Source organism: Malurus melanocephalus, unplaced genomic scaffold, assembly GCF_030028575.1.
Source record: "Malurus melanocephalus ecotype Western Australia unplaced genomic scaffold, MMel_1.1 scaffold_4, whole genome shotgun sequence".
In the NCBI taxonomy this organism is placed as follows: Eukaryota; Metazoa; Chordata; class Aves; order Passeriformes; family Maluridae; genus Malurus; species Malurus melanocephalus.
The window spans coordinates 1,932,427-1,959,434 of record NW_026623236.1 but is presented as its reverse complement, the minus strand read 5'-3'; the positions used below and the strand labels follow the sequence as shown (position 1 = coordinate 1,959,434).

Genomic DNA, 27,008 nt, shown 5'->3' with positions numbered 1-27,008 from the left:
GCAATGACCTGCTATAAAAAGTGCTGCCTGGCAGTCAGAGCTTGCCATCATTAAGTTACTGTTACAGCAGCTCAATACCAATCTTACTGAATAAACACAAGTATTAAATCATTCAGCTGGTGGGAAAAAAAATTCAGATTTGATTCAAATATATGTACTATGATATTACTAGACTTCAGTTTTTGAGTTGTGTGTTTTAACCAAATTCTGGCTTCTAGGAGATGGGAGTTCAAACTAAGGCACTGCTATATGCCTTAGTACAGAAATTTTCCAGCCATTCCAGCACAACAATGCTGTCAGTTTAGTGCRCTTTTGAAACTTGCTATAAAATGATTATGGCAACAATGAGAATCAAGCAGACCATTCTGGAGCTGTTCCAGGTGAAATGCCCAGCAAAATGAAAAGTTGAGAGGCTGAGAAAGAGGGCAGGATGTAGAGACAAGGGCAGGATGTGGAGACAAAGGTGGGATGCAGAGACGAGGGCAGGATGCAGAARCATGGTGGGAAGTGGAGGTGAGTGTAGGATGTGAAGATGAGGGTGGAATGAGCAGGCCTGGAAGGACACACAGCTCAGGTGAAAGGGATCTTTCACCKAACACCATTTGTATCCTTTCTCAGCAGACACACAGCCTTGCCTCTTCACAGTGGATCTCTAGGCTCTGTAGATTTGGAGAGCCATCAGCTATCAGGACTAAATTAAAAAGCGTCTCTGCARGAAAGTRACAGTGTGCTATAGAACTTTCCTGWTTATTAGCTTGAAAACATACAATCATGCACAAAATCTATTTGCTGTTGCAGACAGCTGAAGGACACACAGAAATTCAGCATCTCTGCTATTGCAACTATCAAGACCTGAAAAACAGGTTCCTTACCTGTTCTACAGGTGTAATGGGAGGATATGGACCTCCTATCTGTGGTTTCATTTATTCTTGGTGCTTGTCATTTGATCAGGCAGATTTGGTCCTATTTCTGGTTCACTCTTCCTTTGTTCCAATCTGTTTTGCAGGCAGTGTTTGGGAAAACACCTGCCTCTCCAGCATTGGTTTGCATCAGCAGACCTCCAAAAGCTATACAAAATTAAAATAAATTGAAGGAATGAGGCAGATTTGGGGYAGTTGGCAGAGGCAGGTGATTAGGGAAGCACTGTTGATCAATGGATCACCCTTGAGAGGAACAGATGGAAGAGTTGTCACATGAAATCACAGTGTGGCAGGTTCTGGAGTGATAGCCAAACTCCCTGAATCCTCTGTGGCCACCACTACCACTGAAACCCACCATGCAGACCGGTTCTTGTGCTGGTCCACCTACAAAGAATAAGCTACTGCTAAAACCAAACAGATGCTGCTTCAAGCAGGTGTGGTTTCTATGGGGAGCCTAAACATTTCAGCCCCAATGTACCAATGTCATGATGCTTTGGGAGTTTCCTCCTCTAATTTTTAAGAAACTTAAAAGTTACATTAAAAGAAAGCCACAAAATCAAACACTCATGTTAATGTAAGAATTATAGTTATGCTCTTTAATTCTTTGTCCCTGCATGATACAATCTAACTATGCTCCACCAGCTATGCTTTTAAGAAAAATGCTGCTGTTTACTTCTCCTGGTAATATACTATAGAAAATAGTACTATCATGAATGATATGTTCAATGATTTAATATTACCAAAGTAATAATATGATAAAATATTGTGGCATTATTTGTTTGCTCCTTATACTGTAATTACTGTACAAATGTTTTAATGAACAGCATAGAAAACCTGAAGCCTGAAAGTATCTTTTGAGAAAAAAAAAGACTTCTAGCCAATGAGAAAAATTATCTCAGAAAAAAAGCAAAGGATATGGACTAATTACTTTGGTTTCTTGTCCCACACATTCAGCTGGAGAAGAGGAGCCTTACAAAASTCACATGATAGTAGCAGCTTGTCTTGCAAACCAAAATTGTTAGTTCATGCYGTTTGATGGCATCTCCCCAATGTACACAGGGCCCTGATCCTTACAAGCTCATGCACAGTGTGTCTGTTCATGCTACACACATTTACCACCACACAACTGTCCAAAGATGAATAAATCATAGTTCTTGCAATACAGTATTTCATGTTCTCCCCACTCTTGTTTCTGTATTCACCTCTACTCCAAATTTTAATCCGTTAGGAAATTATACATATAATATTTTCTGGTCTATTCCTGGTGGAAGATGTAAAGAGCTACAAATGTTTACTGTTCTCTTACAGTAATACTAATATAAATGGTTTAAAATGTATATAATTATGTCATATCTTGTACCAGGAGAACTGCTTTCTTTGTCTTTGAAGACATTTATAATAAATATTTCTAATTGTAATTGTTTGCCTCTTACTACTAGATATTTTTTGCTTTTCACGAATATCAAGTGGTACTAACTAAATAGTCCTGTTATCTTTAGYAAGACAGCTTAAGGAGAAAATTCCTTTGATACCAGAAGGGCAAAACTGGGTCTTTCATTCCTTAAATAACGATTCAMAGTCATGTTGCCCTTATTGTTGGCCTTCAGTACTAAAGATTTTTCTCATGCTTTGCTACACTTTGACTTCATGGCTAAGGTTTCAGCTAGTGATGCTATCATACAACAGCAGAACACAATTCAAAACAACTGCTGGAAAAATCCCTACCCTCTTCCAAAGCTACTAGGTAAAAGAAGAGCTGTAACACCACCTACTGTGAAGCGACCACATGCATTGAAGCTTTATGGCATATATCTGTACATTGGTTTGCTCATTATTTTCTAGAGTGTTGTTTCAAATGTAAGTTGCAAATGGTTTAGTGACAAGGCTTGAAAACAGACAGCGCGCCTGCATCTTTTGAAAATCGGCTGTGTTGGTGGTTTTTTTTTGGGTTTTTTTTGGTTTTTTTTTTTTTTTTTTTTTTTGTTGTTTTTTTTTTTTTTTTTTTTTTTTCAACACAGCATTTCTCTGGAATTGATGATTCATTNCTTTTCCAACACAGCATTTCTCTGGAATTGATGATTCATTGTCCCATGAAGCTCACCAGAAACAGCAAGCATATGCATCATGGTCATTACATCATATCTAGTAATTTTCTTAGGGAACTCAGGTATATTTTGTTAGCATACACTTCTTCTACYATGCTATATGGAAGTAAACTGTGGTATTAATAACTATGGAGAGAGAAGAGGGTAACTGGTAATAGCAGAGATATATATCATGGGCATCTCTGTGAGGCACGAAATTGAATCCTATCAGTCCAGAAYAATATTTCATTATAGTTGAGATCTTTAGTCTAAAAAGCATTTTTATTTAAATTGTAAATAAATATTTTCTAAGTATTTTCTAAGTTGTGTTAATTTTACTTTGAAGTTCAGATGCAAGACAATATTCCAGTTACTCTGATCATGTTTTTTGAAGGTTAAAGACTACTTACCTCTCCCCAGTTGTAACTCACTGAGTGCATGATAGAAGTACTGGATTGGACATCTGCTGCTGTCCTCTTTACCAGAGAAGCTGCTTTAAAATGCTGTCTGCTGTGCTTTCAAGGAAACCCATTGCTGTGTTCCAGCACTGAAGACAACAGTGGAGAGCAAAGATGTAACCTCTCTTGTCCAAATGTTATATATTCACATTACACCTCCTGCAGATGAGACACTATCATTACAATGAAGAAACAAATTTTGGAACAATGTATTTTTCTGAATTATTGCTTCAGTTGGAAATGAAGTGGCAGAACTGCCCAATCTTAGTATTATTCATTAGGCAGGTTCATTATAGTCGTATGTATCAGCCAATTCACATCAGATGCTCTTGTGCTAGACATTATAAAACCAAGAGCTGTTCTGAAAGTTGGACTTTGCAGAAAATCATTTTGTACCGCTGAAATGTGTTGCTTGGAGGCATGCCTAACTTTGTCACTTTTTTAGTACAAACATTTTTAGAGTAAGAAAAATGGTGTGATATTAATTTCACCCAATAACTCAGTTTATATAGACCATGCTACACAGAAGCAGAAAATGAGCCAGAAGTTGCTTGTTTGTGACTGGGAAAAGCAGAGGAGAAGCAGAGACAAGTGGTCAGAGCTGCAAGGGAACGGTTGAAGATGTTGACWGAGGAAAAAATGAGGAATGAATCTTTCTGATAGAAAAGAGACTGGAAGAATGCTAGGAGTACTGAATAAATATTGAAGAARGTATGTTCTTCCTCAAGGAAGCAGAACTTTGTCACTGCTGCTCCCATCTCTACCACTGACTTGGTTTTCTGGTGGAAATAACMTGTGAGACTGTAAGTATTGGCTCAAAAGGGATTTGAGACACACTTCTTGAGTTTGGAAGAGGCAAGCAGATATTATTGGGTTTGCCCTTAATGTTGCAGTGTGTTTGTCCTTCCTTTAAAAATAAAATTTAATGACTGTGCTTTTTCTTCCTTCCAGCTTCCCATCCAGCAGCTTCACTGCAAATCAGATACCGTGTAGGGTAGGTACCTCTTCTTTCCAAATGCCTTGTTTAATCTCCTCCTTCCCTTCTGTTCAATTTCTCTTACAGTACAATAAACCCYGGGCTTTGTCCACCAGTCTGTGTGAATATATTAGATTGACAACCTTATTTGTATCTATGATGACCTCTGGGGAGAATACATCACCACTTTTTCATCTCACTATGGCAGTGAAAGTGAGTAAAACAGTTGTTTTTTCTTTGAGCAATGGCTCTGATGAGGAAGTTATCTTGGTAATTAAAAAACCCCAACCCCTCCACCCTGAGAACTCTGAATGGCTTCTCCATTAATCACTACAACAGCCCCATTGACTTATCATTGCAAGAGACATGCCCCTAACAAAGTAGACACATTTTTTTTCTAACATTTCATTTGGTAGTCTAATAGCTTTCACTCACAGATATTACAATAATAAACYGTGACTGAAAAAAGGTATTAAATATATGTCTGCGCATCTTAAATATATGACTRAATTTTATATGTTAACCAATCTACTTCAAGTGTTAACCAGTAATGTTCAGATCTTCAAAGCCAGCAAGATTGGGCTAACCCAGCCTTCTGATTGCTCCATCTGGGTGTTAAAGCCTGRTGAGAGCTCAGCTCTGATGGAGTTACCAGATGTCAGCCAAGCAGCAGTGCCCATGCCTGCCCTTACCACGGCAGAAGTGAGACATGACACTRACACAACCCTCTTCCCCTGTAAAAGCAGTTTAGGAAAAGTTTTTCTCATATTTGAAACAGTTTATGAGGAACATGGTCCATTACCTTGGGCCAATCAGTGGCAGATCATAAAAGCAATGCAAATCACTATGTATTTGCTGTGTGTCTTYCTTCACCCACATATTGTGAAGCAGGGCATTTGCAGAGGGATCTGTGCAGTGTGGATATATGTGATTCCAAAATTTTTGCCCTGCTCCGCTTGTTTGYCCTGGTTTAATCCTTAGGTAACTATTCCAGTATAAATACTAGATGTCATTGGTCCTYCAGCATCCCTTACATCTTGTCCAATTTGAGCTCTGGGTTGTTGGGGACAGATTTATCCTTGGTGAGACATTTGTACCACAATGGCATGGCCAAGCTGTCCCTGAAGTCATGCCTGGCTGTGATGGAAATACAAGCCTTGTAAACAACAATGCCTGAACCTCTGTGCTAAAATGGGCAGACACGAGAAAAGTACCAAATCAGCTCAGTAGGTCAAATCTTAACTGAGAAACAGAAATAGAGAAAAAAAATCTAAGCCCAGACGCTGTTTTGAGATGCACAGGAAGGGTGCTTACACACTGATATTCAGCTCTCAAGACTAAAGGCTGAGAAAAAAGGATGCTCATGCCATGTATGGCGGAAAAATCCAAGTTAGCCAAATCTATTTTTGTTAATCAYAATATTGATGAGTCTTCCATGGCCACAAGCCACAGTGTATGCACACAAGCAGGAATTAGCCTCTATTACTGTTACACCTGTGGCATGGGGGTCCTACCGTAACAATCGTCATCAAAGGGCAAGAGTCAGATGTTTTCCCAGGAGGAAGCCCACATGGGGTACCCACCAGTRTGCTTTTACTGCCAGCATTCAAAATCAGACCACTTGTCTGTTGCCATTAGTCACTAACRATTGAGAGCAAACATGTCAGAATACAATTAAATAGGTGCAAGTAAGCGGAAAGTGGGATAAAATGCAACAGGACTTTGCCAAAGGTATATTTTGTGAAGCAAACCCAGTACCCTCTGTGAGCAGAGGGTTCCTGAATAAGGAGCAGGCCGGAGATTCGGCATGATTAGACCTCAGTCAGCGTTTGGTACGTGACTTCACAGAAAGCTATTATAGGGGTTRGTGAGATGTGGCACCATGGGTAAGAAGTTGGCTGAAAGGAGATGCCACAGAGGGAATGCTCCCTCACAGAAAGAAGTTCTGGAAGAATCAGGCATCACACCTGTCTAARGTGTAACAGGTCCATCCAATCCACTAAATTACGGAATGTACCACTGACATTTCCTGATGGTGTGGCTSGGAGGTACAGCCAGAAAAAAGATCAGGATTTGCCTGTGTGAACTTGAGGACTGGAATAATGACAGAAGTTCAAGCATCAAAAGTACGTATTTTGAGAATAAACGATAAACATACCCAGTGTTGAGGTCACACATGTAAGTGTGACTTATAGGGTAGGACCAAGTGGTGCATACTTGAGCATAACATAGTGAGAAGMCTYGAGGAAGAGGCCTTAAGGTGAGAMAGAGGAGATTCAGATTAGATATCAGAAAAAGATTTTCCACTGTTAGGGTGGTCAGGCATTGGAATAGCTGCYGCTCTCCAGGGAGTCACCGCAAGAAGTGTGTGTATGTGCCGCTGGGTGATGCGGTTTAGGGTTACAGTGGCAGCGCCGGCTGGACGGTCAGACTGGGTGTTGTCAAATCGTGATAATTCCATGACAGTCAYGGGACAGACAGTGAGACCCCAGGGCGGCGGTTTTCACCTCTGAGTTATCATTATTACTTCCTCTGCTCACTCCTTCGGTACATAACGAACTTGGCGTTCCCTACAATCCGAAACTGACGTTAGGGCGAGTCAAAGGAGGCCGTCGATCTCTACCGACTCCTCTCCGGACCCCCAGCGGGGACGTCACTCTGCTTCTTCGCAAGTCTTTTTCCAGTTTTACCCTTCCCGCGTCCCCGAGCAAGTCTGTGGGCAGGCAGGCGAGGCAGGACGGGCCCTGCAGGCCCAGGTGCCCGCAGGAGGAGCCATCGGGGCCCGCAGGGACGCGCAGCCCTCACCGAGCCCGGCCAGCCCCGCGCGGAGGAGGCGGGCCCGCCCGCCGGCCGCGCCCCATTGGCTCAGCGCGGGGCTCTCCGCGCATCCCGGCGCCTCATTGGCCGGGGCGCCCCCTGCCCCGCGCCCATTGGCGGAGCGGGCCGGGATCCCCTCCGGCGGGGGGGCGGCGCTCGGCCGGGGGCGGCCGCTCGGTCACCTGCGGCCGGGGCGGCCCCGCTCCGCTCCGCTCCTCAGACCCCGCCGGGGCGGCCGCGGCGTCACCGGCAACGGCCGGGAAAAGCCGGAGAAACAAAGAACATGGCGAGGCAAGGAGGAGCCTACGCCGYCTCAACCGCTGGGAAGGGCGCTCCGGGGGCGTACAATGCCCGGCGCGGGGCGGGCTCGCTTCTCTCCGCCCCCTTTCCCCGCCCCTGTGGCCGGGCTGGCGGGGGGCTGGGACGGAACGGAGCGGGACAGGACTGGGTGGACTAGACTGCACTGGAGGTGGACGTCGGGAGTGGGCCCGCTGCCTGCCGCAAGTTTCGCCCGGAGTGGGAAAGTTGGGCGGGACCCGGCCAGGTAAGGAGCGGGCGGGGGTCCCGGGGCACCTGCGGGGCCGGGCCGCGCTGCCCCCTCCGCCCGCAGCTCCCGGGGCTCCGGCCGGGGCCGCAGGTGCGGCGGGACGGGGCGGCCGTGCGCGGCGGGSCCCGCGGAACCGGTGGGGGTCCGGCAGCCCGCGCGTCTGGAAACTTTATAGGAACTTGGAAGGGRTTGTCCGCCCTGGCCCCTATCTGAGGAGAGTCGTCACCGTGGGCTGCCCGCGGCACCTGGCCCAAAACCTCTCGAAACTGTCGGTGCCGGCGCGGGAACCTCCTAAAAACCTCTTTCTAAAATTGCGTGGAGTTACAAACCTACCTGTGGAGAGGTGCCGGGACCGCTGCCGCTGTGGAAGTAAAGCTCTCCAGCCCRTTTTCTTCTGGCGTCTGCACAGAGTGCGGCTCTCCGCTGGTTTTTCTCAACTCTCAAATTATTCTTTAGCTCTGGTCTTGAATAAGTATTGCTCATGTCAAAATGATTATGTTACTGTTATGAGGCCTTGGTTGGGATTTTGATCCTTTTAGTTTATACTGAAATGGAGACTTTTTTTTTTTTAACTTTTAAACTAATGATTTGAGCATCCGGTTTGAGGGATGACTTTAATGAATCGTACTGAGCGTTCAGCTTTTCAGCGTTTGTTTTAAAATGTCCTGAGCTAGTTAGTTGAAGTTTGAATTTGCAGAAGTGTTTAGAAGTGAAAAGATAAATCACTGGCTGCCTAAAGTCATGATTAATGCGCTCATAATTAATTCGGTTGCAGTCCCCCCCCATCCTCCTCCACATTTACATCGAGGCAGCTCAATTGCATATCAAAAGCCTCTTCTCATTTTCATTTAGTGAGTTATTAGACTTTCAAACTCTTCTTGCTCGTTTGCTTCTCACTTTGCTCACACCCTCAACAGYTGAAGTTGTGGGGCAAGTGTCTCTRTGTACTTKTTAGACACAAGTTATAAAGACAGCTTAGTGACAGAAAACCAGGAGTGTAAATAGCCATTATTTTCTATCAAAGGTTAATTAGTTATCATCTTTATATCTGCACGTGTAAGTATAATATGGGTAAAATTTTAAGGTGAAAGTGCACAGCAGCTCTGGAAGGTACTGTTACATGTCGCCTCAGCTTTAGAAGAATATCTCTTTAAAATGTGTTGACATTTAATTGACCTTTGAAAGTTCATTCTGTTAATCATACTCAAAGCACTAAAGCTATGGTTGACTGATCTGGTGCTCGTACATTCAGCCGTGCTCAGCATATAAATTCTGCAGCATAATTGCTACTTATTGAGCAAGAGTTTCTTTTCTTCTCTGAAAATGAGAAAGTTTTGCTTTGCCTCCGGCTGGGTGCACAGATAGAGTCGTGAATCCAAATGTTTTCCTGCCATCAGTTGTTGTGGCGGGTGTGGCCTCCAGCCAGGCAAGAAATTCCTTTGCTGAAACTGTGGTTTTTTCCTTCCTGAGGCCGCACATGGGGCAAGGTAACCTTGAAGGTTACTTCTGTATCTACTTTGACTAAAAACACAATAGGTCACTTTGCTTTTTATGTTTTAAGCTTTTCTATGTGCCAGTTGTTTGAATGGAGAAGGCTGAGTGTAAAATGATTGCAGAAGATAACTCCCCTCTCCCTCAAAAAAACTTGGCTCTTGAAGTCGAACTTAATATACCCATGTTAAAAGGCATGTTACTTTTTTATGGCTGTTGCCCATAGCTTTGTTGTAATTCAAACTCATACAGATACCAAGAATGGAAGCATTACTTATSAGCTCACTGTCAAAAGATCTGGGTAAAGATTAATTTCTACTGGGTTCACTTTCTGAAAAGATTTCCTGGTGAGGTTCATTTAATTGGTAATAGTTTTTGTGTGTTGAGACCTCTTGTGTCATATAATGAATTTATAAGTCTGTCTCTTGCCTTGTGAGAAATGAGGGAAAATACTAAATGTTAAATGCATTGTCAGTGATTCCTAATAGATTATTGGCGCTTTGCTGTTACCATTGAAAATTAATTAATATCTCTTATTCTTAGTTATCATSTTTTAAATCTACTTAAAAAGTTAGAGACCTGGCATTGCTGTTGTAGWTTTCTAAGCTGTTTTCTCAATGCTGCTTTTGTACTGGAATCCCCTTCGCTAGCTGGGAAGTCAGATGTGATGTTCAAGGGGCATTTGCAGCCAGGTAGCTGCCCTGACACTGTGTAGGGTTAGGASCTGTTAAAGCCCAGGGAGGGAGGAGCAAGTATTTTCATCAGGKCTGAGTCCACCAGCACGTGAGTGCTYTGAATGCTAAATGTTGATCCTGTGGTTGAGTTTTGCTTATTTTAGTAGAATAAATACAAGAGCCACATGTGATTCATTTCACTGATTCTTTAGAAATCTGAGTGAAGATAAGTATGCCAAGAGGATGTCTGTACTTTCTGTACAGCTGACAGAAGGAGGAACAAAACATCCAGGGTAGCTTAAGGGCTGGTGTGTGCAGATGCCTGACCTGCAGCTGCCCTGATGCCCGTAGCCCAGAGTTGGCACCCGCTTTGTCTGAGTGACTTGGAGGAAAAGGCTGTGCAAGGTGTCCCCTGTCACTTCCAAGGACAGCAATCAGGGCCTCAGGGACCAGCAGGACATGTAGAGAGATATCTGCTTGGCAGCTTAGCTTTTTTAGAGGCTTAAGTCTTGGGTCTAGCTAGGTGAARGTGTCAATCCATTTGTTACTTGCAGTTGCAAACACTGTCCTAGAATGAGATGCCTGAGCAGGGTCCCMTTTTCCAAAGTGTTCATCTTACTGGTTTAGGGGCGTAATTTGAGTGTGGTGCCTCTCCTGAGTGTCAGAAGCTCCTGAATACTCTCCTGTTGAAAGCACTGGTCAAAGCATGGAGGGCATCACCACATAGACATAGGCATTCAGGTGGACAGTGAAAGCCAAGTTTTGGGTTGTGGCTCAGGTAGGCCTACAGAGGGATTTAAACCTGAACTCTTCTTTTCCTAGTGTTTGTATTGTACAAGAAGGTTTTCAGTGCAGCTGGTCTATTCCCAAACTCCTATTTCATTGCTGAGATAAAGGACAGGTCTGGAAGCTGCTCGTTCTTGTATTTCAGCAGTGAGGAGTGACAGGGTGAGCAGGGAATTTGAGAACCACGTGGTGGTTTGGGCGTGCAGTATTGGTTCAGTCAATGTTASGAAGGCTTCAGTGATGGTACAAGTGCCCGCTGGCAGGAAGCCGTGTGCTTGGAGGGTARTAGCAGCCAAGGACGGATGTTTAAAGTTTTTGTAATATCTAAAACTTTATCAGGCACCCAAACCCTTGAGGATTAAGAGGGAAAGTCTTAGGAAGGTGATGGTTGATGTTCTTTGTATCTGCATTCCTAGATTACTCTGAGGAGGATAATGTGAAGTAATTCTCTGAAGATTATGGCGTTGTGTGACAGGAATGTAGCACTGGGCCATAAAYTAAGGAACAAGAACTCACTCTCAGCTCTGGTTTATTAACTCAACCATTTGCATAATGTAATCCTTCGCAYCAAAAACTTATGCTGTATCAATATAGCTTTTACAGTAAAAACCTACCACAGCAAATAGATTTTTGTGCAAAAAAGCTTCCCCTTCTCTTTTAAATTCAGGTGTGTAGAAAGTAAGTTTTACTTTGTTCTGTAAGACTGCTTCTGCCTGTCACACTTCATGTTGAATAAAACACGTGATAATGTGGTCTTGATGAGTGTTAGATCCACAGACRGTTTTCCTCTGTAATCATTTGAAACTTTAGAAGCATGATTTGGAGTGCAAATGTAGACAGGTTTAGTTGCATTTTAACATACTCGCCGGTCAAGGTGAGTCCAAACCATCCTAGTGTGACATGCCTGACATAATCCCAAGGGGACTGGTTGTTAAAACGTTTGAAAAACAAAGTCAGGTCTTGGCTCCATGTTTTTCCTAAGTGACATATGTTCTAAATGAAAGCTTTTGCAGCAAGTTCATWATGAACTTTCTATGAGTCTAAGCAACTGAGAACTTAGAACTGTTCTTGGAACTGTCAAGAGCTCTAATTTTTATCTGACTACAAAATSTATATTTATCCATCAGGAATTTTCTTCACTATTGACCATATCAGAAAAGTGGGTTTTTTTAATAGAAAACAGTTTTATACRTGTCCTGTTTCTTTTTTTCTGTTCCTATTCTGTAATCTCTGGGCAGTTATTTCTGCTATCAGGAGTAAAATGCAGTTACACAATCTGTTTGCATCTGTGGAAGGCTGTGTGGGGGCAGCATTTAGAGTAAATCTTCATGACATATACTGAAAACTTTAGAGTGTAGCTGAGGAAGAAGTCTGCCTGAAGTTAAAGGTAGAGGTTTCTTCTCACTTTGTGCTCTCCTCCAACCTGTCATTTCTCACATGCAGCTCTGTTTTAGCTGTTCTGGAGGGGCTCACTCTGCCTTCTCCTCTTGCAGAACTTTCTAGTGTGCGCTTTCTTTGGCAGTTTTTTGAACACTTTGGAGCTTCCACAGTGTCTTGGCTAGGGCATTTATGCTGGTAAACTCTCCCTCCTCTTGCTTCACGGGTAAGTCTAATGCTTTCTCCATGCTTTGTAGGACTGAATTGTGCCTCTCTTTTAACTTGGTGGGTGTCTTTTTTTATCATGTACATGTTAGTCTCTTGTAGCTTCTGCTTCTGGAAAGTTGGGAGGAAAGACCTTTTCACGGTGATGAGGATACAGGTTAACATTAACATGATTCAGGTTCATAGCCCTGACAGGATGATGTCAGCATTTTATCTGATAGGTCAGAGTGTTTAATTTCAAACTGTGGGAACAGGCAAGTGTTTAACTGCTGATGTTCAGCCTCATTCTGTTCCCTCATTTCGTAAGCCTGGTCACACCCAAGAAAAGGGAGGCTGTTGGAAATAAATGAAGAATGGGACTTAGAGTAGGTGCATTACCCCAGTGTGTATGTGTGCAAAGGTTAGTGCATTTGCTGCCCACAAACTCTAGTTTTGTTCCTCAAATRTTGCAGTTACGTTTTACTTGTGTTGTGCTATGAATAAACAAGCATTATCTAAATTGCTTTAGAATATGGTGTTCTTAACAAAGTTGCTTTCTGCACACTTTTAGTGGATGTTTTGCTTCACRTAATGCTCAGAAGCTCTCTTTCATCTAGAACTAATTTCTGGTAATATTCAAGTACTTTTGGGATGAGAGTACTCAATGCTTCGCACAAACTCATAGGTAAGAATGTGTAAGCTGAAGCTTTGTGGACTCGTCTGCAAGATCTGGGGCTTGTCCATTTCACTGTGGAGCACATTAAATTAAAATAGTGTTGTGGCCATAGGCTTTATTTGTTTTGATCTACTGGAGATGATGGACAAACACCATGATTGTGCTAATTATTTTGAGAGTCTTTATGTCCCAGTTGTGTGTTTGAGCTCTGAATGAGGGAATGATTGATGTGAAGTAAAAAATGGCCTTCCCTGTATGTGCAGGAGATTTGGGATGGCTGCAGTGTCCTACGTATAGGCAAGCAGAACTGATTCCTGCATTGACTACCTGGCCCTGAAATCGGAAATGAGGGTAAACTAGTAGCATATGAGGTGTGAGTCACTGGACCAACACAAGGATCAGAATTGAAGTCCCTGCTTTTCTCAGGAGTACAGTAGAATATAAAATAGTTCCCYGGGGATGTGACTTCAGCACAAATTACATGTCCTGAATACAGGACATAAGAAATGTGAGCTAGGAGACTATTTGCAAAATACAGGACCAAAGTGTTCTAGAAATTCTGGGAGGACGTTGGGGCAGAATTTTGTGTTTGAACATGGTTCTGGTCAGCCCAACATATGTCTTCTCCTGCATGCAGGAATCCCAGGTATGTGCCATGCCTGTAGTGTGACCCCTGTGCCAGAGGGTTATCACTGCAGCTGTATTTTGCCTTCCCTTTGAAAATGGACAATGCAGCTGAATGAGTTGTGTGCTGTCGGTAGTTTGTTCATGCTGTCAAATCTAAGTAAATGTTCTTTGCTAAGCTTGGGATCTGTTATGTTATGCTCTCTTGGACAATGCTTTTTCCATAAAACTGTGAGAAGTTATCACCATTGGGGACTGTGTTTTTGTCCAATCTATGCTCTTTATTCTTGTGTCATATACCCAGTATATGGTCTTTGTATTTATCTGAAATSGGAAGCCATGAACTTAAAGGTTCTGCATTGGGAAGTGACACAGCAATGCATAGTTATGCACAGCTTCAGGCTGGACTCTGCTCTACTCATGGAACAGCAGCTGGCATGGCACTTGGCTCTGCTGACAGGGAGAAATGCCTTGAACCACTTGGGTGTCGCCCACTTCTGCYGGCTGATACCAAAGGACAGTTGAATCTGTTGCATCTTCCTTTCTGGCCTGTACTTAAGGTTCGCGGGCTTCACAACGGTTCTCTCATGACATTGAAATGGAGAGGAGTAAAYAACACTGTACTGTTCACTGAAGCCATAGCAGTGTATAAATAGTGCTCATGCTTCTCTTTACCCTTCACTTGTTGCTGCAGTTGGTTGGTGGAGATGTGTTTATCAAAGGCATCTTTGTTTCATGYGGCACGTACAGAATGGGTTCAAGTGCTTTCAAAAGGTGTCAGGGGTGCAAATTGGTAAATAATATGCTTTGAGTATATGCATCTCMGTTAGTAAGTTTTACATCCTGCACTACTTCTGCTTTTGCTATGTGCTTGTAACTTAGATTTYAGAATGGTCATGTGTGTATTCTCCCTCTRCTTTAGGTTGGTTTCCTTTCATTCTCCTTGTTGTGTATTTTCKGTGCTCAATGTCTATTTCTTTGGGTTTTGCCTAATATTGTAGCTCTGTCTTGTGTATCTCTTCGTTCATCTGTCTTTATGGGGTTCTGTAGGTCCTTTTTCCTCTAGAATAAATGCATGAATAAATTCTTCTCAATCTTAAAGCCCTGGGGATTTTGCTTTTCTGAAGTAGTGTTAAATCTGAGATTGATTGTGTGCTTGGTTTTGGTTGTGTAATMTGCACGTTTCTTAATATAATAAATGAGAAGTCATGCCTACCTCTGGTGGGAAATTTAAATTCTTCAKTATAGTTTCTGAATACTTATGCTACCTTGGCAGTTAACCTTTATGTACACTAATTGAGAGACAGCTGCATTCAGGAGTAATGCATCACTTTAAACACATTCTGAGTTTTAAATGACTRTACCAGAAAAAGACACAGTTGTAATAATGGTTGTTAAAAGATATYTGACTTCTTGCAGACAGTCCTAATAATTAGAACTATGTGATCTGAACTGCTGAACTTCTGGAATTACAATAAYTTCTGTTCATGTATGTGATACAGATTCTTGGAAATCTGAGGAGCAGTCTTTGGCTGATGAAGAATGTAATTCTCCCCGGAGGTGTGGGTATCTCTTATGAAGGGGACTGAAGTAGGATCAGCTGATATCCAAGAAGTAAGTTCTTGGGCTTTTTTCTCCAGATATATTACTAGTGAGATGCATTCTAGTATTCATTCACTTGAATGGATTAAAAGCTGTTTAAGATCYTTAATGATTAGATGTCAAGGAGAGAGTTTTGGGAAGAGGCTCAAGAAAACTAGGCACTACATGTTCATGATTTTACCARTAGTTTTGACATCTCATTCCCAAATGTTTGGGTATTTTGTGTCTCTTTCAGTGTGTAATTTCAACTACTTGTCTGCAACTGCCTGCTTAGCGCAGGGGGAGCCTGCTGCTTCAGGCATTTTAGAGTTCAAATGCATTTGGGAGAATTGGATTCATCTGCAACAGTTGGAGATACTCATGCTGTACYGTAACAGCTGTGAACTTGAGTTCATATAAGTAATGTGTGCTTAATCTTCCTGGCCTGTCAGTGACAGGAAGAGGAGGAATARTATTTTCCCATATTTAATGATGATGTTAGAGTTTTTGACAAGCGAATTTGARAATGTAAACTATAAAGCAACTTAGAAAATAATTGTCACGAGCTAAGTTTTTAATTCTGTGTAGCTTTTCATTTGCATTTTTATCTGTTGATATTCCAATGTTAATCAGATAAAATTAAAAACTAATTTTTCTGTCTGAGTTACCCTATCACCTCATCTATATGGAAGTTAACAGAAAAGGTAGAGGCCATGTTTTTGAATTCTAGGAGCAATTAGCAAGTTTTGGTTTAGTTACTTACTTTGTTTGTTTTTGTAGTTGTTTCTTTGTCACTAATAATCCATTCATCCGTCTTAGAAATTTCAGGGGAATGAGAGAAAAGCAGTGGAAAGGTTGGTTTTTTTCATTGAACAGGGCTTAAGTGCTACCAGTTTGCCCCTTTGTCCTTCTGGGATGGCAACTGTAAATTCATAGAGACATTGAAAAGTTAGAATGTTGTTCTTTTTTCTTGCCTGTGTTTGTTCAGGTATGTTTCACCTTATCAAGATCAGCATGTATCAAGCCCTGTTGATTGCTGTTTGCATCTTGGACACTTTCTTACTAAACACCTCTGTAAGAATACTTTAAAAATTAAATATCAGAGTGGTAAAGACAACTCATTGTCTTCTCTTACATAGCAGTCCATACTGTRTGATAAAGTGCCTCACAGTTTAGACTGACCTTGTTTTGACTTTCATAGAGATATAATCTGTCGGTGTTTTTAAAATTGAAAGGTAGCCATACGTGGAGTCAAGTTTCCTATTGTTGCTGATAAAACRTCCTTCATCTAATTAATTCCATTTTATAGGCTCCCTATGTTTTTCTCCTTTATGTTGTAGATATTAGGCTACTATATTTACAAACGAAATGATAATTTTAGTGTCTGACTGGTGTAATTAAGGTGAAATACTTTCATTCTGCAATTAGTGTTTTGCATTTGAGGGTATTTTTATTGGCTTTTCTTTGGTTGCTAACTATACATGTTGTTGTAAAATTTAAGTATGATTTAAGTGTTTTTCTTAGCTGGCTTGTGATAAATAAGATGGAACTTGCCAAAAGAGGAACTCTCTTTTTCTTTTTTTCTGAAGTATTGTTATAGTAAATATATTTTCTTACTGTCGTGTTCTTCAGTAGACCTCACAGAGGAATGGCCAGTACCTCCTTGTATTGCCAACTTTGTGKAAAGTTGGGGATCTTACTGAGAGTTTCATAACTTGTCATGGTARCTCTCCTAAGGAGAGGGTGAGTGGWTGCTGTGGCTCTGATGTGGTATATAGATGCCAAGTGCTAGGAATTCCTGGAATGTAGAGTTGTGCAGCACTGATAAAGTTTGCTTTGTTTCCGTAGTGACTTGACCCATTGAGAATATGTGATTCCCTAGGAAGCTTTAGTAGCTCAAAGTTGATATTGAATAAAGGGAAAGGCCCCAGCATAATTCTGCTTGTTTTCACCTGCTGCCTGAAAGATTAATTTTCTTAACCTTAGCATAGAAAATATAACCCTGAGTTTTGAAAGTGATTTATAGAGATTCTTCACACTTATCAGTTTGAGTAAATATGCCACAGGCTTCTGCATTCCAGCTACAGTCTTTTCATAACCTACTCRGTTTACAGTGTGGTAATTTCATTTGGGGGTAAGAAAGTTTCAAGGAAAAACACCTTCTAATTAGAGTGATATAATCGCTCTGCTTGCCTGCTGCGGTTTCATATGACTTCAGAAAAATAGTTGAGTGATTAATCTTTAATTTTCCCCATCATTAACTTAATAAGGAAATGGGAGATAGAATGAAAAACAAACAGCAGAMCTGTACAACTGAGACGTTGTTATGCCAAATCTTTTTGGCTTTTTCATTTGGTGAGAAATGCCATTCTGCTAACTCTACATGAAGTGTWACAGCAACTGGTTAGCTCAGATCATTTGTAGAAATCTTGTAGCAGGTCTGAACTTTATTGAAACCTTTGCAGAGCTTGCTATACAACTTCCTCCCTCTTCCCCACAGTGCCCTGTGGGCTGGGTGGTGGGGTTTTTTCCATGGTTTTATTTAGAAGCAAATATTGCATAAGCTAACTTCTAATATCATATAATTTCCTTGCACCCACTTTTCTGTGGGGAAGGAAGCCATCCCAGACACTGTAGTGAAATACCCTTTGGAAGGGTTTGGTTCTATTTTTGTGCCAGTTACTATCTTTAGTTGCTGTACTGATAAGTGAACCTCATGGCTGGTAGTCATGCAGTTTTTGTATGACAGAATTGCTCAAGTCACTTGGAGAACAAAAACAAATACAACAGCGGAAGCAAGTTGCTCTTTTTGTACATCTTTATTTAATTCTTACTGGCTGTAAAATAGGCAACATAATTTTAGAAATGTAATGCTTGAATAGAAAATATGCCTGGCTGTTTGCAAGCATTCCTCTGGAAGTTGTACTTAATTTCATTGGTAAATACTATAAAAACAGTCCCGTGTACATCTGCGGGCAGCAACACAGCAACAGAAGTTGTAGTGATCCTAACTAACCTGCTTGGAGGCCTCTGCATGTTCATAATATAAAATAAACAGCCAAGGAATGTGTATTGCTGTTGACAGTGAGCGACTGTAAACATCCTCGACTGGAAGCTGTGAAGCAGCAGATGGGGCTTTCAGTCGGATGTTTGCAGCTGCCAACTGCCACAGACGTCAAGAAATGTTTGACACCTAAAACATAGCTGTCTGTTTGTAACTTTTATTTCATTAAGCACAGGCATACAAACTAGGTGAAACCTTTATACATACTGCTTAATCTTTCTTGTGATGTCTGTGTCTTAATGTCTAGAAATCATCCAATCTCTGATAGAAAGAATCAAAAATGGAATGAAGTTATATTTTTAACTGCAAACTCAGTCATAAGTTTTCAGAGCTGCTTGGTTATAYGGGTTGCTTGCCTTTGTTTTTAGACTCTGCTGGAAAGTTTTCACGAGATCATTTCACATCTTTATAATCTCTGCAATGGCTTATTTAGAATGTGAAATCCTAAGCCTTGTGGGAAAWAATCACTTAAAAGACTTTCGGAAACTGGAAATGCACCAATAAGAGAAGCCATGGTGGGGGGAAAAGCATTAAAAATGCATTTTTCCTGGAAGAGGCCCGACCCTGAAAAATCATGGGTTGTTTAGGGAGATTTCACATGTCCATGTTCACCTCTGATGTATCACAGCATCTCAGCTGTTTGAGGYTCAGTGGTCTTCACCTTCCCTTTCAAACAAAAAAAGGAGGAAGTGCAGAAAGTTGATTCATACTTTTCTAGAAGGCAACTGAGGCAATTTCAAKACTCCAGCCTGCCAACTAATTATATGTGTGGGGGAACCCTGTTGCTAAAATATTACCCTAAGACATAGAGAACAATTTATGTGATTAGGACAGTACTTAATGGTGATTGCTGTCATACCAAAAAAAAGAGCAGTGAGGTTGTAGCACATGAGTTTATACTGATTTAAGTTGATACTGAAAGCACTAGTGTATTCCTTCTTGAGAGAACATAGAGAAGAAATGCGTCTCCTTGGTTCATATGTTACATAGTTACGTTTTCGTAAAGTGAGTTTTGTTGTTAATTTGTTTTTTCTTGTTGTCAGTATAATTTTTTCTCAAATATGTTTGAATGCATGTTTGTATAAAAGTATGAGAGGAGATAATCTAAACATTAATCTGTCCCTTTACATTTCATGTAAGATACAGATGCCGTAAGACTGACTTTTTTTGTAAAGGAGCTAATGTCCTGGTCAGAGTTCTTATAAAACATTATTGTTGTGTAGGCATGTAAGACAGTATCTACAATGTCAAAAAAATATTCTGTATTTTATAAACTTGACTAATACGTGTTTTGCAAATAGCTTTCTGTGACTATTTCTATACTCGTCAGGTTCAAATTATATTGTATGTCAGTAGAGCTTAAACGTCCTGTTAGGATTGGCACCGTACTTCATCTTGCTCTCTTATTGTAACCATTAAGGTATGAGGTSTCCCAAAAAGGATTTATAATCTGATTGAAGACCAGTGGCATCAAAGTGGAATTTAGATGATGTGGGCAGGAGTCAAATGAGAAGAGCAAGAGGAGGAGGGGCAGAGGGATGGGCATTTCTAGGTGTAGTATTAAACTGTGGGAAGACAGAAGACATAGCTTCTTAGCCAGTTATTTATTTGGCTGTAAATATCTTGAAAGATGGTGGTTTAGTTGGATAGTATATAGATTTGAAGTTAGGACAGACACTGATGAAGCTGTGGTTTTAGGTTGATCATTTTTTCTCTGCAGACAGAGCAGGTGAAATGGGCAAAGGTTTCCAAAAGCCTTTTCTTGCAGATCTTAGCAACTCTGAAAAGCTTGTAGTGACCTCTGAAAAAGAAAATTCAACAAATACAGCATTTGACTTAAGAGAAGTGTAAATTTAGTTCAGAGCCAAGGTATTTGTTCAAGGTATGGCCATACRCTTCATGTAGACATAGCTGAATTTTTGGTGAGTATTTATGGCAAAAGAAAAATGGAAATTACTGGCAGTAGTCAGGTTACATTTGTGAATGATAGAGGTGCATGTTACTGTTGATAAAGTAGAACAGTAATGAACGGAGCTGTGGTTTAACAAAAATAGCAAGTGCTTAGAGGAGTGCTTCTGCAGCCTATCTGATCTTAAAACTGGCTTTATTGACAACCARGAGAACTTTCTAAGTGACCTTGTAATGAAATTTAGGAGACTTGGATGCACTTGAGAAATGCTATMTAGGCAGAGGATTCTTGACATAATCTCCTCATCTGGAAAGCTTTGCAATAGTTTTGAAGTGGATTGAGCAATAGAAGAGGACTTGCATAGGCAGAGTATTTAATATCAAAAGCATTAAGTACCTCCTGTGAAGATTTGCATATTGATAATATTTGTACTTTGACAGGAAATTCTTTCAATACCCATTCTATTACTCTTCTTCCTGAATTACGTACCGTCTCAAAGTTGAGCGTGTTTCCTCCTGGAAAATGTAGTAGTATTCTGGGACTGTTTTCTTCAGCCTGTACTGACACTACATGCACATGAGGAGTTTTTTCATAAAGAACAACTTCAGACACGTAACCTGTTCTTCTGCCAGCTACCTCTTAAAAACTGCTAGSACTAAACTTCGGGAGAATTTATGGTGGTTTGACCCTGGCTGAATGCCAGGTACCCATGAAAGCCAACTTAGTCACTCGCTTGCACAATTGGATGGGGAAAAAAAAAACAAGACAAAAGGTTCATGAGCTGAAATAAGGACAGAGAGAGATCAGTCACCAAATACCGTCACAGGCAGAACACACTCAACTTGGGGATATTAATTGCATTTACTACCATTCAGAATTAGAGCAGAATAATGAAATGTAGAACAAACGTTAAAAGCACCTTTCCCCCACTCTTCCCTTCTTCCCWGGCTCTACTTCTTCCCCCACAGTGGCAAAGGCAGATGGAGAATGGTGGTTATGAAAAGCTCATCACAGGTTATTCCTGATGGTGCTCAGGAAGAGATTCTTTCCCCTGCTCAGGCGTGGAATCCCTCCCATGGGAGACAGTTCTCCATGAACTTGTCCAATGTAAATCCTTCCCATGGACTAAAGGTCTTCACAAATTGCTCCAACATGGATCAACTCTTCCACGGGGTGTGGTTCTTCGGGCACAGCATGATCCAGTATGGATCCCCCGTAGGGTCACARGTYCTACCAGGAAACCTGCTCCAGCATTGGCTCTTCTCTTCATGTMAGGGTCTCCTCCATGGGCTGCGGGTGGATCTCTGCASTCCCRCAGGGTGCAGCGAAATCTCTACTCAAGTGCCTAAAGCACCTCCTCCCTCTCCTTCTCCACTGACCTTGGTGATTGCATAGTGTTCTTCTCACATATTCTCAACTCCTCTCTTCTTTGAGCCAAATTAGTTTTGCACAATAAGTTCTTTTCCTTCTTAAATATGTTATCAGGGGGCACTACTGCCTTCTCAGACTGGTCTTGGCCCGCAGMAGGTCTGTCTCAGAACTGSTTGGCATTGGCTCTGCTGGRCATGRGGAATATAAGCTGCCTCTGGCAGCTTCTCACAGAAGCCCCCCCCGTAGTCTCTCCTGCTAGCAAAACCTGGCTATTCAACCCRGTACAAGAGTGTTAGAGCAGCAGCCCTTATTTTMTRTCTGAAATAACAGCTGGCTGCTAGCTTTGTCTTACTKTAAATATTGGTGTATGTTGTCTTACCTGGTACTTGTTGAGGTCACAGTCTCCCATTGAAGGCAGGGTCTTGTTTTCAGGCCCTGGCTTTCAGGTTTGGGTAGGTCAAGTCAAGCCCTATTCACCCATCTCATGAATTCATTATGTTTTCTTAAAAACTTTCTTTGCTCCCCAGCCCTGCTTGAAAGAGAAGAGCAGRTCTTGTCTGAGGGGTCTCTTGATTTTGACTCTGGGAAGTTGTGTCTGTTGACCAGGAAGGAAGAAGTAAAAAAGGAAAGTCAACCAGCGCTATTTACATGTGCATGCTGTTTATGGAAATCATCTTTAAAATGAGAGGGCAGCTATTGGAAAAGGCACAATCCATCTCCCTACATATGCACTTGTTCTGAAGAGAAAACAGTTGATGATGTGAATGGAAAGCTTTCAATACTGAGCTGCTGTTCCTACTCAAGCTGCACTCAGAACTGTATATTGTTCAGATACATGCTTTAACTCTTTGCTTGAACAATGAGTGTTTAATCATCATGTTTCTTGGGAAGTTCTCTTTGTTAATTATATGTGAAATAGGCATTRAACAATGTGCTTGTTTTGTTTAGARGCAGAATAAAGGATGAACTAATCCTGTATCACTAAAAAAAATCCAAATTAGAAAGGATGATTCTTTTGAGTTAAAGGGAATTGAGTTGAATTTGGCAAATAACTTTTTTCCCGTTAAGCAATAATTTATAGACCAAGATGCATGAACTCCGTTTTTTCCTATTGACATATACAGGCTGTTTCGGTTTTTTCCTAAAGCTTCAAATAGCTATTATGAAACAAATAAATGAACAAAGGATATGGGAAGGAAGCCACGTGCCATGCAGTGACATAGTGTTTTTCCAGATGATAGCTTGAGGCATCTTTTTAGCTGTGGATGTCAACGGAGCTGCTCTTATTTAACAATACGTCTCTTAATTTACATGGATAGCCAGCATTTTCCTCCAATTCARGCTCCTGTTATTGGCACTTGGATTTTTCTTGTGAATAAATTGGAAACACTTTCTGTAACTTGGTCTTGTGTTGCTGAAGTACGTTTTCTTCCTCCTTTCCTTGTAYGTTCTTTGATTAAATGCATACCTCCTTTCATAGTGCAGAGCATAGAAAATTAGTTCAAGAACTTCTGCCTGTAGCAAGGCAAGACTATCAGTGGAAGAGAGGGATATTGCTCAGAGCAGTTTTTTTGCAATCTCCTTTGGGCATCCATGTGTATTTCAGTCAGTAGCAGCTCTTTTAGCCTTGACCTAGAGAAGCTCTGAGCCATTCTGTTTTCTTCACTCCTTTTGTAACTTCTTGTGTAAGGACAACTTGATTTTAGCTCTCCAGGATGTTGTGCAGAGATCTAYTGTCTCTTTGCTTTCACCATATCACTCATCTCTTTGCCTTTCCTTGTCTCACCTTTATTCATTAGATGCAACTTAAACTGCTTGCTTTTGTCTTCATCACAGCCTATACATGAAAYAACTTCCACATCCAGTTGTTCTGTGATGCTGTTATTCTCCATTACAGATTTGAACTTTTTTTATCCTTTTCAAACCTTTTTGCTTGGTCTCAGAAATRAAAGGTTAATCAGTCAATGGCCTTTTTAACTACTTTGTTGTAGGAAAAGCTTTGGGAAGAGTGTGCACTCTGCTGAAGGCCATAAGCTGCTAGGAGATGTTCTTACAATAATGTTTATAGTACTTTTTTTTTCCTCTTGCCCTCATCACCTCCTGTATATTTAGAGAATAGGATTAATATTTTCCTATTACAGTGTTGACTTTGCAGGGTTGATAGCTACATTTCTGATGTGTGCYGCTATTTCTGGGGAAGCTGTCTGCTTTGCTCTGTGTGGAATGGTGAAAACATTTTACTTCCTCCGGAAAAGTTTTCATCATTTTGCATAACAATTTGTATATCCTTAATGTTCCTTTATRTATAATTTTTATATGCATATGCTTGAAACTAATTGTATTAAGAAGTTCCACTCTACAAGGCTGATATATTCCACCTTGTATTTTTATTTGTGTGTGTACATACATTTATGCACACACAAGTACCTGTATCAGGAAAGAAGAAGAGGTAAAAGAAGCTGTGTGAATGGCTTGTGGTTTTTTTCACCCATTGCCTAGATGTGCATGCCTTGCAGAGTAAACCAGCCTTGTGTTCTAGAATTTCTTAATATAATTAGTTTCTAGTATTCTGCCTGTAGTTTATGACATTATTACATGGAATATGTGTTCATCTGAAGCTCTTGCACAGAAATCAGTGCAGTTGRATACTAAATTTTCCTGTATTAAGTACAAATGCTGCTGTTCCTTTAGAGCAAGGATCTTATTAGTGGGTCAGCAATTTAATTTGTGRAAGCTAGAATGAGCGGTGAAGTTCCTCTGTTTTGATTTGTTGAAAGATATGTAACCTTAAAGCATTCTAAGATACCTGATGTGATTGTGAGAATCATAGCAGTGATTAATTCTCTATCTATAAATGTTTCTCATCAACATCCTGAAATATTTTCAAAACATAYGAAGGGGTTTTTGACAGCTTCAACTAAACAGTGATGAAATGACAGAAAGTTGMTGTGAGACACATTTACTTACTATCTCCTTGAAATTCTACCTGCTATGAGGGGTTTTGGTCTTTTCTATGAGTAGGGATGTCCCTTGAGACACTCTGGATAGTAACTGGAGCTTCCATGTAATACACAGAAAGCAATGAAAGAAAAGAAAATGGCTTAAGTCGTAGATTTACCGGGCAAGGGCAAGACCCAACTAGGAACAGAGGGGAAAAGCATATAAAGCAACACTCACACGCTCTGCAAGGTTGGCACAATGTCCTGTCTGCTAAATCTCCTCCAGCTCTTCTTAGACAAAACTTGCGTGTACAGAATCATCTTCACAAATACTTGAAAGACACAGGGCAGACCCATTTGAAATGGCTGTGTCTATTCTGCAGAGCTTGTTAAACGAGACCCAGGGCTATAACCCTGCAGATGTACAGTTCTGAGCAAAGGTGGCCCTAGAGATGGTATAGGAGCTGTTTGACAGATCAATAATTCAGGTATCTGTGAATCARTGAAGAACCTCAGAAATGCTGAACTTATGAATAAGTAAGCTTCTTTAGAAAGAAACTAATAGAGATTAACATTCTGAAAATAAATATGGCCATATCTTAAGGTGGAAACCCACTAGAAATGTGATTTTTCTGTTGCACGGTGGGTTAGTGTGGTTATCATTACATTTGAATACTCTATGGGGATCCTAATTGTTCATGAAAGGTAGATAATACCTATGATAAGCATTCATATTGCTAAATTACTACAGCTGTGCTGTAGTTAAATATGTCTGAGCTGGACTGTTCTAGGCTTGCATTAATAAATAAGGAGGGACCCTTTTATAGTACAATTTTACATTCTTTATTTTAGATGCATATTTAGGAATGGGATGACTTGTCCTCTGTTACCCTGCTTGTTTCTCTCCTTTTTCTTTAAAGTCAGTCTAGGATAACTACCTCAGGTGTGTGTATCTTTGCTCATAGAAGTCCGTTTGTAGTCAGATGAATTCAATATTCTTTCCTCAAAGGAAGAAATTCAAAAGGTAGAAAGCTTTTGAACAATACAAAGGGAAAGATGAAATATGAACTGAAGAAGTGTAGCRTTTTGAATGGCTTACAAAAATCTTACTTTGTGGAAGAATCCACAATCAAGGGAGATAGCAAAGATAAARTGTCTGAGAATAGAGATGGAAATGGCACTTAAAATATTATTTCCCTTCCTCCYGTCATAAGAAATCCCTAAATAGATGTCTGTCAGCTTTTATTTCATGAATATAAATTAGCAGATAATGAAGYAGTGTATAAAATTAGTAAGAAAATTACATGGATGGAGGGAGGATAKCTGGACAGTCAAAGAAAGGCAGAAAGATTTTTATTGGAAACAAAAAGATTTAATTTTGGTGCTCCTGGTCAGGTAGAATTCAAAATTATATAGCAGTGCTTAAAGACAATACTCTCTAGATTTGTCAGTGATTAAAAAGCTGGATCTTAGATACAAGTGGTGATGGCATCTTTCACTTTTAGCATGCTAGGAGGATGTTTAACAATTATTAAAATGGGACATAGTTTAGAAGATGTCAATAACTCGTATCAAGGAATTGGAAAGGAGTAATATAAAAAAACCATGCGGATTGCTAATCTAAAATTAGCATACTCCAGATTACAGGTGTAAACTAAATTGTGCCAGGGTTTAACTGGGTGAGCAGAGTTTATGACTGCTTATAGGCTATCAGGGTGACATGGTTTTGGAWGGAAATACTGAAACAGGCCTTGGACCAAAGTAGTTAAACTGAGTATATCCTACTGGGAAATGGAACTCATTTGTATTTAATTCCGTGTTAAATCAGGCAGATTGATAGCCTCATACAGACACTAGCCTTTATGATATATTCCACAATACTGGATTTGGCAGCCCAAACATTCTGATAGAAAAACTTGAAATAGTAAAAGGTCTAGAGATTATGTATCCGAGGGATTATAATTTGGTGAACAGATTTAAAATTTATCAATGAAGAGTAGTCACTAAGGGGTGTGTTTTCCTGGGTGGGGAGAGTGGTGAGTTTTGATTTTTTTTTTATTTTTTTCTCTTTGCTTCTTTCTGTAGAGAAATCCTCAGGTATTCCTGTTAGCTTGCAAGGGAATTAAATATTGAAAGGGTACAATGGAGATGGGAATGGGTCATATGGTACTGTACTTGTATCTCTTAGGAAGCAACATGGTACCGTTCACCTTGAATGCAACCAAAATACATACATGTACACATTTAGAAACCAGAAAAGTAGGCCATGTTTACACATCCTCCAGACTGAATTTATAACAGTGTAGAGTTAGAAAAATTATGCTATGTAAGCCTAAGTGGCATTTTGTGCTTTCCTCAAAAAAGTATGTGCTTTGAGGATAGCTGGGCTGTGGCTATGACCTAGTACATAGCTTCTGTGTTAGAAAAGGGAAGGCGAGGTGTTGTCTCTTGCAAGGTGGCAGTGTCAAGAGATGGGGGAATAGAAGGAGGCATGAAGAATTACTGTCTGG

The 27,008-nt window shown here is 40.7% G+C and overlaps 1 protein-coding gene across 3 annotated transcripts in view; it reads left to right on the top strand.

Annotated features, from left to right (window-relative positions):
- Window positions 1–7,494: 7,494 nt before the first annotated feature.
- The window catches only part of OGFRL1 (opioid growth factor receptor like 1), an 82,458-nt gene continuing 62,944 nt past the window's right edge, over window positions 7,495–27,008 (top strand). The window contains exons 1-2 of one of the 3 annotated variants that reach the window (XM_057368991.1): window positions 7,495–7,799; window positions 15,137–15,248. In XM_057368991.1, coding sequence (XP_057224974.1) covers window positions 15,210–15,248 — 39 coding nt within the window. In that variant the 5' untranslated portion in view covers window positions 7,495–7,799; window positions 15,137–15,209. The remainder of the gene's footprint in view (window positions 7,800–15,136; window positions 15,249–27,008) is intronic. The other 2 variants (XM_057368999.1, XM_057369006.1) reach the window with 2 other exon arrangements.